At 32.0% G+C, this 13,700-nt stretch overlaps 1 protein-coding gene across 1 annotated transcript; it reads left to right on the forward strand.

Annotated features, from left to right (window-relative positions):
- On the forward strand, positions 1–5,697 carry LOC106708319. The gene is made up of 5 exons (XM_014499806.2): positions 1–214; positions 4,483–4,563; positions 4,736–4,834; positions 5,153–5,235; positions 5,356–5,697. Exons 1-5 carry the CDS (start codon positions 172–174, stop codon positions 5,683–5,685), a joined length of 636 nt encoding a protein of 211 aa, XP_014355292.2. The 5' UTR covers positions 1–171; the 3' UTR covers positions 5,686–5,697.
- The last annotated feature ends 8,003 nt before the right edge of the window (positions 5,698–13,700 follow it).

Here is a 13,700-nt window from a genome sequence, read left to right on the forward strand (position 1 = left end):
TCTACGTTCAGTTTGGCGGCAAAATCAGTCGTGTTGACAGTTCTTTTTTTTTTCTTTTAATTCAAGGCATTGACAATTGGATAATGCGAGTTAACTGACTGGATTTTATTACGATGCTGGTGTATGTTGTGAAACAGTGATCTTCAGAAATTGTTTTTTTGTTTTTTAAAAATGGCGGTTAAAATTATATATATTTTGTTCCTGTTTTCTTTCGGTAAGTAAATGTTTGAGATATACGGAATTATGATTAGTATTAGTTAACTGTTTAGTATTTGTGTTTTAAACTTTCCAATATTTTTTTTAACAATTCGACATCGATGTCTAATAGCAGTAACAAGTATAGCTTTGTGTTTCCACTGTAAATAAACAATACTAAACGATTAAATTAAATAAACGAATAATTTATTTGAATTTAGTAGAATCAATTAGAAAAAAAGTTAATATTTTGTTAAGTGATCATAACAAATTTAAATTTTTAGACAGAATCTTATATTGTTTACTTACGGAATACATATGTATCCTAATGAAATAAAGAGGATAGTTTTGATTGTTTGTTTGCATAGGCCCCGAAATTACTGAACCGATTTGAAACATTCTTTCAATGTTGACATAGACTATATTTACTACTAGATTATTTAAAATTAGGCGCGGACGCAGTCGCTGCCCACTGTTAGTAATTAATAATTTTATAAGTATACGAAGTGAATGGTGAATGGATTACAAATTACAGTATATTATAATAATCGATCTAAGTCCTTCAAATTGTTTTTGTGTACGGTTAATATTCATATGTTATTAACCTTCAAAAAGCCTTATAATAAGGTCGCTACAAATTACACCTTTTCTTGAATAAGCCACAACAACTTTCAAAAGTATAAATTTAATGTAAGGGCCTTATTATTTTAATTAATTATTTGCCCAATGTAGGAATTATAACTGTAACTAGGCCTAAAAGCACTATCGTGAAGATATTGTACGTAGTAATAAAAATTGGATTTAACTTCTTTTTCTAAAGAAGCAACTTTCTTACTCTTTTGTTTTTCAATCTGTTTATTTGTATTGAGAGCATAAAAAAAATACTTCTAACATAATTTTTTAGCTTTGTCTGGAACTAATATTTAGTCATATTAGTCAATATTTAAGTAGACAGATGTTCATCATATAGTTTTAGAGATGTTTAATGGTAGTTGTGTAATATGGTGGTTTCGTTTTCGAAGCGAGAAACAGGTTTGAGCGAGTTAAGATGTCTTTGCTCCTAACCTAAGGTTATTCTACTTAGAACTTTCATAACAACTTATTTTTGAAATGTAATTTTTGTATGTAAATATTAATAACATTTGTTTATTTTACAGTAATTAATGTAAAGTTTTAATAGAATAAAGATTATAAAAATATCATCTGTTCTACAGTGCATTGCGATGAATATGTAACAAGAAATTAACAAGGTTGAAAATTGACCTCTAAATAAATAATAGTTATAGCCAAGGTGTAGTTTTTACATAAATTTATTCAACAAAAATGTTTTTAAAATTAATAATAGTAAAAATATTTGAATTGCGTATGATTTTCTTAAAAAAAAACTTGTAAAATATTTTCTATGATTTTCATTTTTTTTGTTAAAAGCATAAATTAACTGTCTTTCTTTTTTATTGTATTTCTTGTTGTAAGGTTACACAAGCTTGAGTAAAGATAATATTAACATGTTAGAGTAAAGGCGGGAAACCCTGACCTACATACTACAGATACGCAACACAAGCCATGTAAGGTTGCGATCTTTTGACAACTTGCACTTAATACACGAAACAGATTACAAGCTATTTGCCCATTGCTTTCTGACACCAAAATATCCGTACAAAACATATCGTTATCCCTGTCACTATCCCTGACAAAACAGAGATAACTGTATCTTTTAAATAGTAGAATTTAAGTCTCAGAAAACTACGACAATAATATTAGTTTCAAAAATCTATTTTTATAGTTTGGAAGATTTTTATATAGAAATTACTTTTGATGGATCACATTCGTGTAAAATGCATAACAATTAGTGAAGAGTGAAATAAATAGTGTGGTTTATTAAATCAAAAAGCTCTACTCGACCCGGTCAGTGCAGTAATCTTACTTATATTATAAATGCGAATGTTTAGATGGATGGATGGATGGATGTTTGTTACAAGGTATCTCCGGAAAGGCTGCATGGATCACGATGAAATTTGGTATAGATGTAGAACTCAGTCTGGAAGAACACATTGACTACTTATAATGTTTTTTTTTAATTCGCGCACATGAAGTCGCGGGCGACAGATAGTCTTTCATATAACGGCGTAAATTAGACATATTTACTCGAGTTTAATTTGAAAATATAAATGAACGAGACACTTTTCCTATTGATGTCATAAAATAATACTAATTTATTGAAAAAAGTCGTTATTGTCTACGTTCGTTAGTTATTTGTAACCAGACATATGAGTAGTAATTCTATTGATACTATAATAGAAAGGATGTAATGAGTTACTTTCTTTTTTTATTGCTGATGGTAGCATTTGTGTCAAGTTTTCACATTTTTATAAGCTAACTGAAGTTGGTCTAATTTTCATTGGAATTAATAGATAAGAGCAGTTAATTCCTTATTTATAATAAGATTAATTGACTTTTTTTTATATGATTTTATTTATTTATAAGGTTTCAAATGAGCAATCGGCCATCTGAATTCGCTGAAATAGTGAATTGACCGCTGCCCATAGACATCCTCTATTGAGATTCATTGCCTACCTGTAAACGTCGGAGTTGGGACACACAGAAAGAGAATATTTTCAGTTTCCTTGCGTCCCGTCCCCTCCTCCGTTAAATCCACTTAGCCACTCCATCCTATCCTTATAAAAACGTTTATATTTCACCTGGTCGAACCGACCAATTCGTGCAACAGATGGCGTTGTTGCTGGCGTCACAATGGAATGATATACATACAAACCCACAGAAAACATTACCAAATGAAGTCAGGAAGTCTTTACTGTACACAAAAATATACGTTCAACAAAAATGAGACATCGTGCATAATTTGTATTGTCGTAGTGGCGTTTTGGCACCTCTACACAGAGCGGCCGTGACTTGCCTCACATATTGATTTATTTTAATATGCTGACGAAAAATACTTTGTAACCTATATGGACCTCTAACAGTTGCAGAAGTAGGATTATTTCTTTTACTCACATTGAAAGATACGATAAGAAAATCTTACTAATATTATAAATGCGAAAGTTTAGATGGATGGATGTTTGTTAGAAGGTATCTACGTAACGGATAAACGGATTTTGGTGAAATTCGGCACAGATGTAGAACATAGTCTGGAAGAATATATGTTATTAATAAGTTTTTTAAACTTCGCACGGACTGGGTAACGGGCGACAGCTATTGTTTTATAAATATACCGGCAATGGTAACTATTTTAAATAAGTCATTCCTTCTGAAAATAGTGTTTTTAATGAGTAAATTATAAAAAAATTGAGAATAATACTTAGATAAATTAAACAAATTTAAATATGCATTAGCTGAAAAAGAACAGTATTTTAAAATTAAAATTTCAATTTACACAAAGGTATAGTGACGTAATAATGTGTACATACTTTTACGCTCATTAACATAATATTTATAATAAACGGGTTGTAATGAGAATGTTACATGCATGTTTAAACTTTCTCCGTTCGTATGTACAAATTTATTTACATTTTAGTGGCAGAAGTCTCAGTCTCTCGTGCATCCAACAAGTATTGTTGTTGCGGGATCTACCACTGTTAATCTGGTAAAACAAAGACAACCGTATTTATTGATACAAGTGATAGAATTCAACGGTTAATTTATATTTATTTCGCACAGTCACGTTACCAGAAGCTTACAATAGCTATTGTTTTGCGGATATGATGATGAGAATATTGGTAACTATGTAAAAGTATAGCTTGCTTTTTCAAGCAAGAACTTGTATGTATTGTTGAAAACAGTTACCGCTTTTAATTGACGAAATAAAAAACAAAAGTGTGAAAGTAATAATTTAATGTTATCTTTGTCTTTTCGAAGGGAATGAAAGACACGAAGATATACAGTCGAACCTGGATAACCGGACAATGACATTTATCTCGCTTATAAAGGTCTTACCCGCGTTTTCACTTACATCGTCATCGTCATCGTCCGAAAGGATCGTTTAAACGAGGTTTAGGCTAAGCGCCATTGGCGCCCGGCCACCTTAAGCCCGGTGAAACTGTAAATGCCTCTTCAAGGCAAACAGTGACTACTCTGTCACAAAAAAAACCGACAGGATCGAATAAAGCAATGAAAGAAACTTAGAGGTTTCTCCCTTATCCAGGTTCGACTGTATTTCCATTTTTTTACCAGAGAATTTTTTTCTTGTGTATAAACAATTTAAATAATAACAGTCATTAAGAAAACGACATAATAAACATTCTTCATATAGCAATTTTTGTTAATTTTCAGGACAATGCTCTGTGATCATACCTGAGGAGTTGCCATCGCTGTTGTCCGTTGCTTATTCAAATATTCCTCCTATTAAAAAAGGTAAGCCCCATAATTATTTTAAATTTTAGTTACATAGAAATTAATACGAATAAACTCGAATTTGATTAGTTAAATTTTTAAATACGTCACAGTTACATCAGGAGGTTATTGAACCTTGTGTCTTTGTTTATTAAAACTAAACTTCACTAAGTTATTACTTACATATTTTCAGGCACCGATTCTCGAGTAGGCTTTGGATTCGCGTTTGGCAACCACGCCGACTTCCAGGTCATGTTCGAACTGGGGCCACAAACTAACACCATGAATCTCAGTAAGATATTTATTGTTCTAGTAATTTATTTAATTATTTTAATTATTAAAACTTATTTATTTTAGATTTCAAACCCGTCATTTTATTTCTTTAGTTTAGTAGATATTGCTTTCAGCAATAAGACAGTCATTTGTCACGAGATCTGTTTTATTATCTGTGCTCTAGTTCTTTCCTTTTTGTAAAAATTGATTAAAAAGAAACAAGTGCGTGTGTACAGTAAACTTAAAATATTTATACTACGGAAAAAATTTGCTATTTTTTCCCGAAAGGCACATAGACGGAAAATATCAAATAGAGAAATATTGAATTTTTTTTCAGCTGGGCAACCGTTCGGGACGGGGAGCAACAAGCGACAAGCGCCGGCCCTGCCACCTCCCAAAGTTAATAAAAATAGAGAAAAGGTATCATATGATTGCTCTTTTTAATTTTAGAAAAAACAAAGGAATTCTTAATTTATTAACAATTAACGGAATAATCATAACAATTATTAACAATGTTAATATTATAACGTCTCTTTCCAGTTCCTTCAAACTGACGCTGGAAAATACTTACAAAGCTGGGCACAGAAGATGAAAAGTCCATCAAAAATAGTTCACAAAAGACCGGATACGAGTAGACCGGGAGAAGTAATGAATCTAGAAGATTCCGTGGTAGAATTAGTTAAGAATGATAAAGGAGAGTACGAGATTCACCAACCGAAACCGGGACATATGCCACAATACGTTTTGGATAACCTCAAAAGGCTATACGGACAGAAGAAACAAGAAGCACAGAAGTTAGGTGACCAGAAAAGAACAGAAGATGATGTACGAAAAATAACTGAAGATCTATCTAATGTTGATTTAGATTAAGAAATAAACGATAACAAATAACGTGTAGTATTTTTTTCTATAAATACCCGTACGATTTTACTAGCAATACAATGATATAAAAATTAATGTTGTCATGTCTCTTATTTTCTATGAAATGATTCCGTTTCATGCAGGTCAAAAAGTGGCAGTTTACAGATCGGTACATGTTAGAAAAATACTCAGATTCCAAATGAAACATGGATAGCTAATCTCATTAATATAACTCACTAGCTTTTACCCGCGACTCCGTCCGCGCGGAATAAAAAAAAATAATAGAAAACGGGGTAAAAATTATCCTATGTCCGTTTCCTGGTTCTAAGCTACCTGCCCACCAATTTTCAGTCAAATCGATTCAGCCGTTCTTCAGTTATAAATAGTGTAACTAACACGACTTTTTTATATATATACATTTAATCATACCACCATCAGAATAATATATGAATGTAGTATCTACATAGGAATTTATAAGCTAAGTTATGTTTATTTTCCTAAGAATATTAAAAATGTCCGCTGCGCCTCATAAACTTTAAGGAAACCCGAGAACAGGTTTTGTTAGATGTTTTTCATTGTTATAACTTTGTTTATTTTAGTCTTTTATTTATAAATAAAAGTAAATGTATGTATGAATCAGCAATCAAGAATCCTCGTACACCAAAAATACTCTTTTGGATTAATTTTGAATAGTCTAGATAATAGTAGCAGTATCGTAAGTAACTGCTTTAATGACATATTAAGGTAAGACTACATTAATTTCTTTAAATCAAAAATTGTATATTTGTATATGTAACGAATAAACTCAAAAACTACTGGACCGATTTTAAAAACTCTTTTGTCATTAGGAAGCTACAATATCACCGAGTAACATTGCCTATAAATAAGTTATTTATTTAAAAATTACGTGTCCACCAGTGAGAAAGGGGGCGGAATGCTAGTACTTTATAATTTTTTAGGAATAGGGTGCCCTTAAATAGAACAGCTTGCCATATTGCGGAAAACCGTAATAAATAAACAAACAAAAGCGAGTGCGTGAGTAATACGGCCGTAACCTAGAAGGGTAGGCAGAGAGACGAATCTTCACTTCCTACGAAAATAATTTCTTGTTGGCAACAACAATTTCTTTAAAAAATTTCGTTACCTCGTCATTGAAATTGTTGACTGTAATGAAGATGTCAAAGTATTTTATTGTAATCGCGGCGCAATTTTTGGTTTCGTAAGAATTTTATAGCTTTATTATACTGTAAAATATTTGTAATCGCGGAGAAAAAAATGTATAAGAGAAAATAGTACAGAATAAGTCTAAAATACACTAGATTTGATTTTATAATGACATTAATTCGTTGGACGTATTGACATAAATGTAAAATGTTGCAATATCAATGGAGATTGTGGCGCCCTCATGGCAGGGTTGGTATATTTTTGTTAGTTTTTTTTAAAAATACAGAATAAATACGCGAAAAAGTCATTTGACATATTAAAATAATTATTTATAAGATTTATGCCACAATACATTTAAAACACTTTGCACGAATAAAACAAGCGGCTGCGGCTACTTACAGATCCTACACGGATCTATTAATGCAGACAAATGTACCAACACACAAACGATGCAGTGTATGTACGCATCGCTTTGTATTCGTATCCAAAAACAACGCCTGTACTTAAGACGTCATATGACCACTTAAGACTAATTTATTAAGAGATAAAGAATGGCATAGCTTAAGTGATACCCTGACAGCGATTTGAGTAACCAAGAGTTTTTACTAAAGAAAAACTTGGATAAAACATATTTTTATACTACTCATTAGGAAGATGCATAGTCAATAATAAACAAGAGACTATCTAAAAGTACAATCATGTTGTTAGCACTTAATGAAAAAAAATTAAGTTACACTTTGTGTACTCCATGAAACATTATTATAATCTTAGTACATACTAGCATATTCGGTGAAGGACAACATCGTAATGCAACCTGCTCATATCGGCGAAAAATTCAAAAATATATATGAAGTCAACCAGTCCACATTGGGCCAACGTGGTTGACTATGGCTTAGTCATCCTAACTTGGGTAGGCTCCTAAAAAATTCGATGGGGATATTTGTAAATGAGCTATTAGGGTGGTCGCGTAATTGCCACCTAATTTCTTAATGACCGTGAAAAATACATATCGTGGAAGTTCATAACATACGCCATAAGTATTTAATAGTTTTATTTGCCTAAGGAATCGAGATGTTAAGTCGCTTAAGCCTAATAGACACATCCCCCTTTGACGGAATGCAAGTGCGACGGGACGCGCCTACGGTTTGTTTTACGCATTATTTATGGTAATACGAAATCGCGATAATAAATTACGATCGCACATCGCAGCATGTAACTTACTTACGCAGTTTTTGTTACATACGTGATATTTTATTTGCAATCCTTTACCTTATTGATATTCCAATCGAACGCTTAATATATTTTATGTACCCGATATTTATACAACCGTAAAGTTTAGTTTTTTTTAATGTTACTATTTGCTATTTATTTTTAATAGGCTCTTTTTGCGATCTAAAATTTTGTGTTGCGATAACACAAAGCAAAGTTGGAAAATAAACAATTCTAGCAAGTACTATGATATTTCCCATCTTTTAATAAAACTGTATTAACTAAGTGTGTCTTTGTTGAAACGAAGTTCTAAAAACGCTTTATAAATATGTCTTGTTACAACACATTGCATGAGAAATTATAAATGATCGTTGTTCTATTGCCCGTTAAGGATTATTCCAGTTTCTTGTGAGTAGCGGCGGCTTGCGATTGTGTAATTGTAAACGTTGTGTTCTTATTATGTTTCATTGGCGCCATTACTGTTATTTTATTAGCCTTACAAATAACGCTAATTGTCTTTGTAACAACGACAAATATAATAATAAGCACTTATTTATTTCTATTTCTACACGATTTCTACCGCAGCATTACAAACATTGTTTTTTTTAATTGAATTAGCACTTGACCACGATCCCACCTAATGTTAAGTGATGTTCCGAGTCGCACGCGGACTTTTTATATATAGAATTATCATATTAATACTGCACTAAGGAGCTTCCTTAGTGATCATTTATAACTAATTGTTGCAGTAAACATCTGGCTAATTGGTATGAATAATAAACCAAAGTTCTACATGACATATGCGACTTAAAATTCCATATGCTGTTACGACAAATTGATTTCACAAAGCCTGTTTCCTAGTGCTACTGTTGGGGAACAAGATTCAATTCCGGTTAGTGATAAATACTGACTGGTAAACGGGTTTCAAATCGAATATTATAATGTAGAGTTAAATAGCATACAATGATTTGAATAATATCATAACAAATTTATCTATTTGATTTTTAAATCATGTCACTTTTTATGACAACTGTTTTTAATAGCACAGGGATTTACATACTAGCATACTGGACATATTATAATAATCGTTGTTTCCCATAGTTGTAGGAAACTATTTAAAAAGTGTGATGGATAATTTACGTGACTACAGAGACATATGATAAGAGAAAAGAGTAAGTTGAGGATAAAGTTTGCTAACCTAATCAATGGAAAAACTACTAAGGTCTGTGCTTTCGCCTGTTCTCTTCGGGGTCGTGAAACCAGTGGGAGTCGGTTCTGTACAACTTCTGCAGATGTTTTGTGTTCTACTGCCTTTACTTTATACCTTATTTGCTATGTTTATGCTGTAATTTATTGATTAGTCAAATGTTGTTTTTCCATCGTTGTTTACATTATTTTTTTCAGTTTTTATTTCTACAAGCTATTGTTCAATGGAATCGCTTCCTCGTTGGTCGTTTGAAAATGGATAATTTTGTTATAAATTAACAGAACCCGTTAAGATGTAGAGATATTTAAAAGAGCGCCCATATCCGTTAAAGTGGAGTTATAAAAAATAATGTCATATAACCGAGTATAACTATTACAACCCACAACGGAACGAAGAATTCAAATTACAATATTTTCAAGTAAAACCGACGAATAAGTATGACGCAAGTTGTTCAAAGAAAAAAATATTAACATGGCATTAAATTGTATCTCTTCTGGTTATTAAAAGAACATTACGCATCGCTATAATATGTCAGTAATTTCTGAGGGTAATTCGAAAATTTTCCATCCCACGATTATGTGGGTGGGTACTGCCAAAAACCACACCCAAAATCGAGTAATTTCGTTTATAAAAAACAATTCTTGGGCGGAGCCGAGAATTGTAATATGTGACCGCAAACGGAAGGTAAACATACTTGAAGTGATACTTGAACCTTAAGTTGTACAAAATACGGGTTATTTTTGTTAAACAATTTGTTTCTTGTCCGCCTAAAAGGAAAGCAGATGATACGGAACGGGTTGACTGCAATTGTAAGTAATTAGCTCCATTTTGTTCCTCTCGTAGGTATTTCAGTTTTTTTTTCGAAGACGGTCGTGTCTTTTCTTTATAGCTCTTCCGCGGTATTTGAAGGTTTAGGTACACGATATGCGAGATATAGAGGCGTCATTCTGTTTTTCAATTTAATAAAATTAGTTAACTAGTAACTATTTAACGTTAAGATATTGTATATTTTATATTGTATATTTAAATAACAATGTATTTGTAACTACCGGGTGTTTAAAAAATTTTGTGCAACCATTTTTATAACCAAAACATTTAACTATACTAATGACCTGTTTTCAGTGTCAAGCTAACACAAACTATTATGACAGAAAGTATAACGTGTCATTTAATTTATTTGTTAGTTATCCCGCACTTCATTGTAAAACAGGCACTTATAATTATTCTAGAACTAGCTTTTGCCTGCGACTCCGTGCGCACGGATAAAAAAATACATTTAAAAAATTAATAACTAGCCAATGCGTTCTTCTTCTGGACTTTGTTCTACAACTGTGTCAAATTTTATCAAAATCCGTTGAGTCGTTCCGGAAATAACTTCAAACAAACATCCATCTATCTAAACATTCGCATTTATAAAATTAGTAATAATCAATTGTAAAGGGAAGTAATTTTAGTTAGACACAACATGTATACTGGTTTTTTGTTACCTTATGTGTGTAATGATAAGTAGAATAAGGTAATTCTAAGTTAAGATAGTTTACGTTCATTGTCTTAAACGTGTTTCACAATTTACAAGAACAACCCTGTAACTATTGTACTATCGTAATGGGAGAAAGTGGTTATTTATCCGGTGGAGTTATGAATCAGTCGGCTTTGTTTTCTGTTGTATTGAGCAATTGAAGGTAAAACAGTTAAACGGCTAATTCCATGAAATGTTTTAAGCACAAATAAAGCTACGAATTCATAGCAGTCTATATTAATAAAAACTTGTTTACTAATTTTATGAATTTACCTCCGTCCGCGCAGAGTAGAAAAAAGCTTTTTAAGTCTATGTGTTCTTTCAGACTATGTTCTACATCTATGATAAATTTAATCAAGATCCGTTAAATAAGCTTTGAAAATGCTGGAAAATGGAATCCGAAGTGTGGATTCTAAACACTTTCTTTTTATTTCAACAGTAAATCTTGCCTGCAGTAAAACTTACATTGTAATAGGAACCAGGTATTACTTTAAAGTGTAGGAAAAACTTCCTTTGAATGGCATCCTTGAAAAAGCGTCACAGTGAAGGTTCCAGCAAGCAAATAGTTCCAGTGATACAATCTTATTGTGGACGTCGAAGAAAATTGTGCTCGACTAAGTATGGATGAGAATTTCTTTGAAACAAATCCAAGCTTTTTTAGCATTCATATCATAGAATTGATATTTTTAGTAACTTGATTAGATAACAGACAACATAATACTATGAAGTTAGCTAAATTTAGTGTAGTAAAAGAACAAAAGAAAGTTAAAACGATAGTCATCGTAAAATACTTAACCCTTTAAATCGTGGAAGTGATATATGTTGCTTAATCTGTGAATTCTACTCTAAACTCTAATAGTAAGTTAAAAAAATATTTTTTTGTATTTTTAGTAATAGTACAAAATATTACACCACGTCTTAAAATGATTTTCGAGGACTATGTATTAGTGAAATTTTGATAAGATCCACAAAATGTATTATTTTTTTTTAAAGAAATGTTACCTCTAAAACTTCATCGCTCAACAAACAGTAGAGTTATGATGTGATGTAACGGTCGGTAAGATTTTTCGTGGAGTTTTTCATTTAGGGCAAGAAGCGTTGTTTTTACAGCGCCCTCTCATGTGGAGCCTTTGAGTGCATTCCTCGAAAGCCTGAGAGACGGGCGAGTGGAGAAATCAGGCATTCGTACATTGTTACCTGCCTCGTGGCTTATTATTTGTCATTTAGTATGTATGTGAGGAAAAACGAACTTTGTGTCGTCAGATTAAGGACGATAATGGACCATCTGTGTCCTGTTAGATTTAATTATATTTTAGTAATTTGCGCTGATTTTATTTATGTCGTTGTTTGGTTGTTGTTACCATTTCCACATATTTATGCATAGTTGTCGCCTGCGAGTCCGTCCGCGCGTAACTTAAAAACAACGTTATAACTAGCCTATGTGTTCTTCCAGACTATGATCTACATCTGTGCCAAATTTCATCACAATCCGTTGAGCTGATTTGAAGATACCTTCAAAAAAACATCCATCCATCCACCCATCATCCATCTATACATTCGCGTTTATAGTATTAGTATGATTGACTCCTTTTCCCCTCAATAAGAGAGTCTGTAAGTCACTCTATATAAGAGATGACGACCTGAAAGTTTTAAGTTTGACGACAAATAAAATGTTGCTGTCAGCGGTTTTTGCTGAATCACTTGTAACGTAATGTAAGAAATTTTTTACAAAATAAAAATTTCCCTCAGCTACGAAGACATCCAGGGTTTAGATTATTATTAAAATATCGATGTAATTTTGAAAGAACCGAAGCCGACAACCGAACAAGGCAATAAATTAAAAAGTACAGTTTCCTGCCAAATAAAGAGCAGCATAAATAATGAACTGACTTATTGTTCGGTTCACTTTGCTTCTTATTTCTTGATAATTATCGCGATATTAATGAAAAATCGCCAAACCAACGGACAGACGGACGGATGGTTATAAATGACGCGATTTTGACTTTAATTAATGTGTTAAGGCGGAGATTCAATGGTGAAAAATATGATTAAATTCAAGCAATTCAGTTGTTACAAATCGAGCTATTTTCGAAGACTTTTTTATACCTACATTTTTTTCTACTTTCAAACTTGATTTTCTATCTATACTAAAACTAAGAGTTCTCGGTCGTAGAAAATACACAGTGTATTCTGAGCATTTATAAATCTTATAATTTCTATTGACAATAGAAATAAAAAAAGCTAGTCTACAGCGTGCGTGTTTGAACGCATTCGAAAGCGTTTTCGATATCGGACGTGAGAGATAAAGTCGAAATGATATACGACCGGCGCGCGAGTATGTTCGCTCCGATTCTATCCGCATTGCCACCGACACAACACTGCACACATTTACTCATAGTACTAAAGTAAATATACTAAAAAAAACTTAGGCATAAGAAAAGGTCCCATTTTGATTCGGCCGCGATGCATGTGGTTCGTTAGTTATGTAAGAAATTACTGTTCGTAAAAATATGTTAGACTGTACTATTGTTTTATTTAATATTCGAGTACAGTAATATCTGATGATATGTAATTCAAGTGAAATGTCTGACACAATAAGAAGTGTTTAATAATATCTAGTTAAAATAACTTATTTGACCGTGCCTTAACCAAAATTTGAACCAGTCCCACGTCAATATAACATATTAAAGTGAACGTTACAATATTCATTATCGATATTACTCTTTAAATGAAAATGGGAAATTAGCCGGTATTTGTTTTTACCTGAGGTTTTACTACGAGTTCTTTAAATAAACTTTTTATCTATTTTAATAAATAGTTCAAAGGTTTACTTAATTGAAAAAATCATATTCTGATCTAACTGTTTAGTTATTACTGTATTTATTTTATTTAACCTTTGTTACGTTTTAAACGTTTGTAATTAAC

The sequence above is a fragment of the Papilio machaon genome, chromosome 19 (assembly GCF_912999745.1).
Source record: "Papilio machaon chromosome 19, ilPapMach1.1, whole genome shotgun sequence".
Taxonomy (NCBI): Eukaryota; Metazoa; Arthropoda; class Insecta; order Lepidoptera; family Papilionidae; genus Papilio; species Papilio machaon.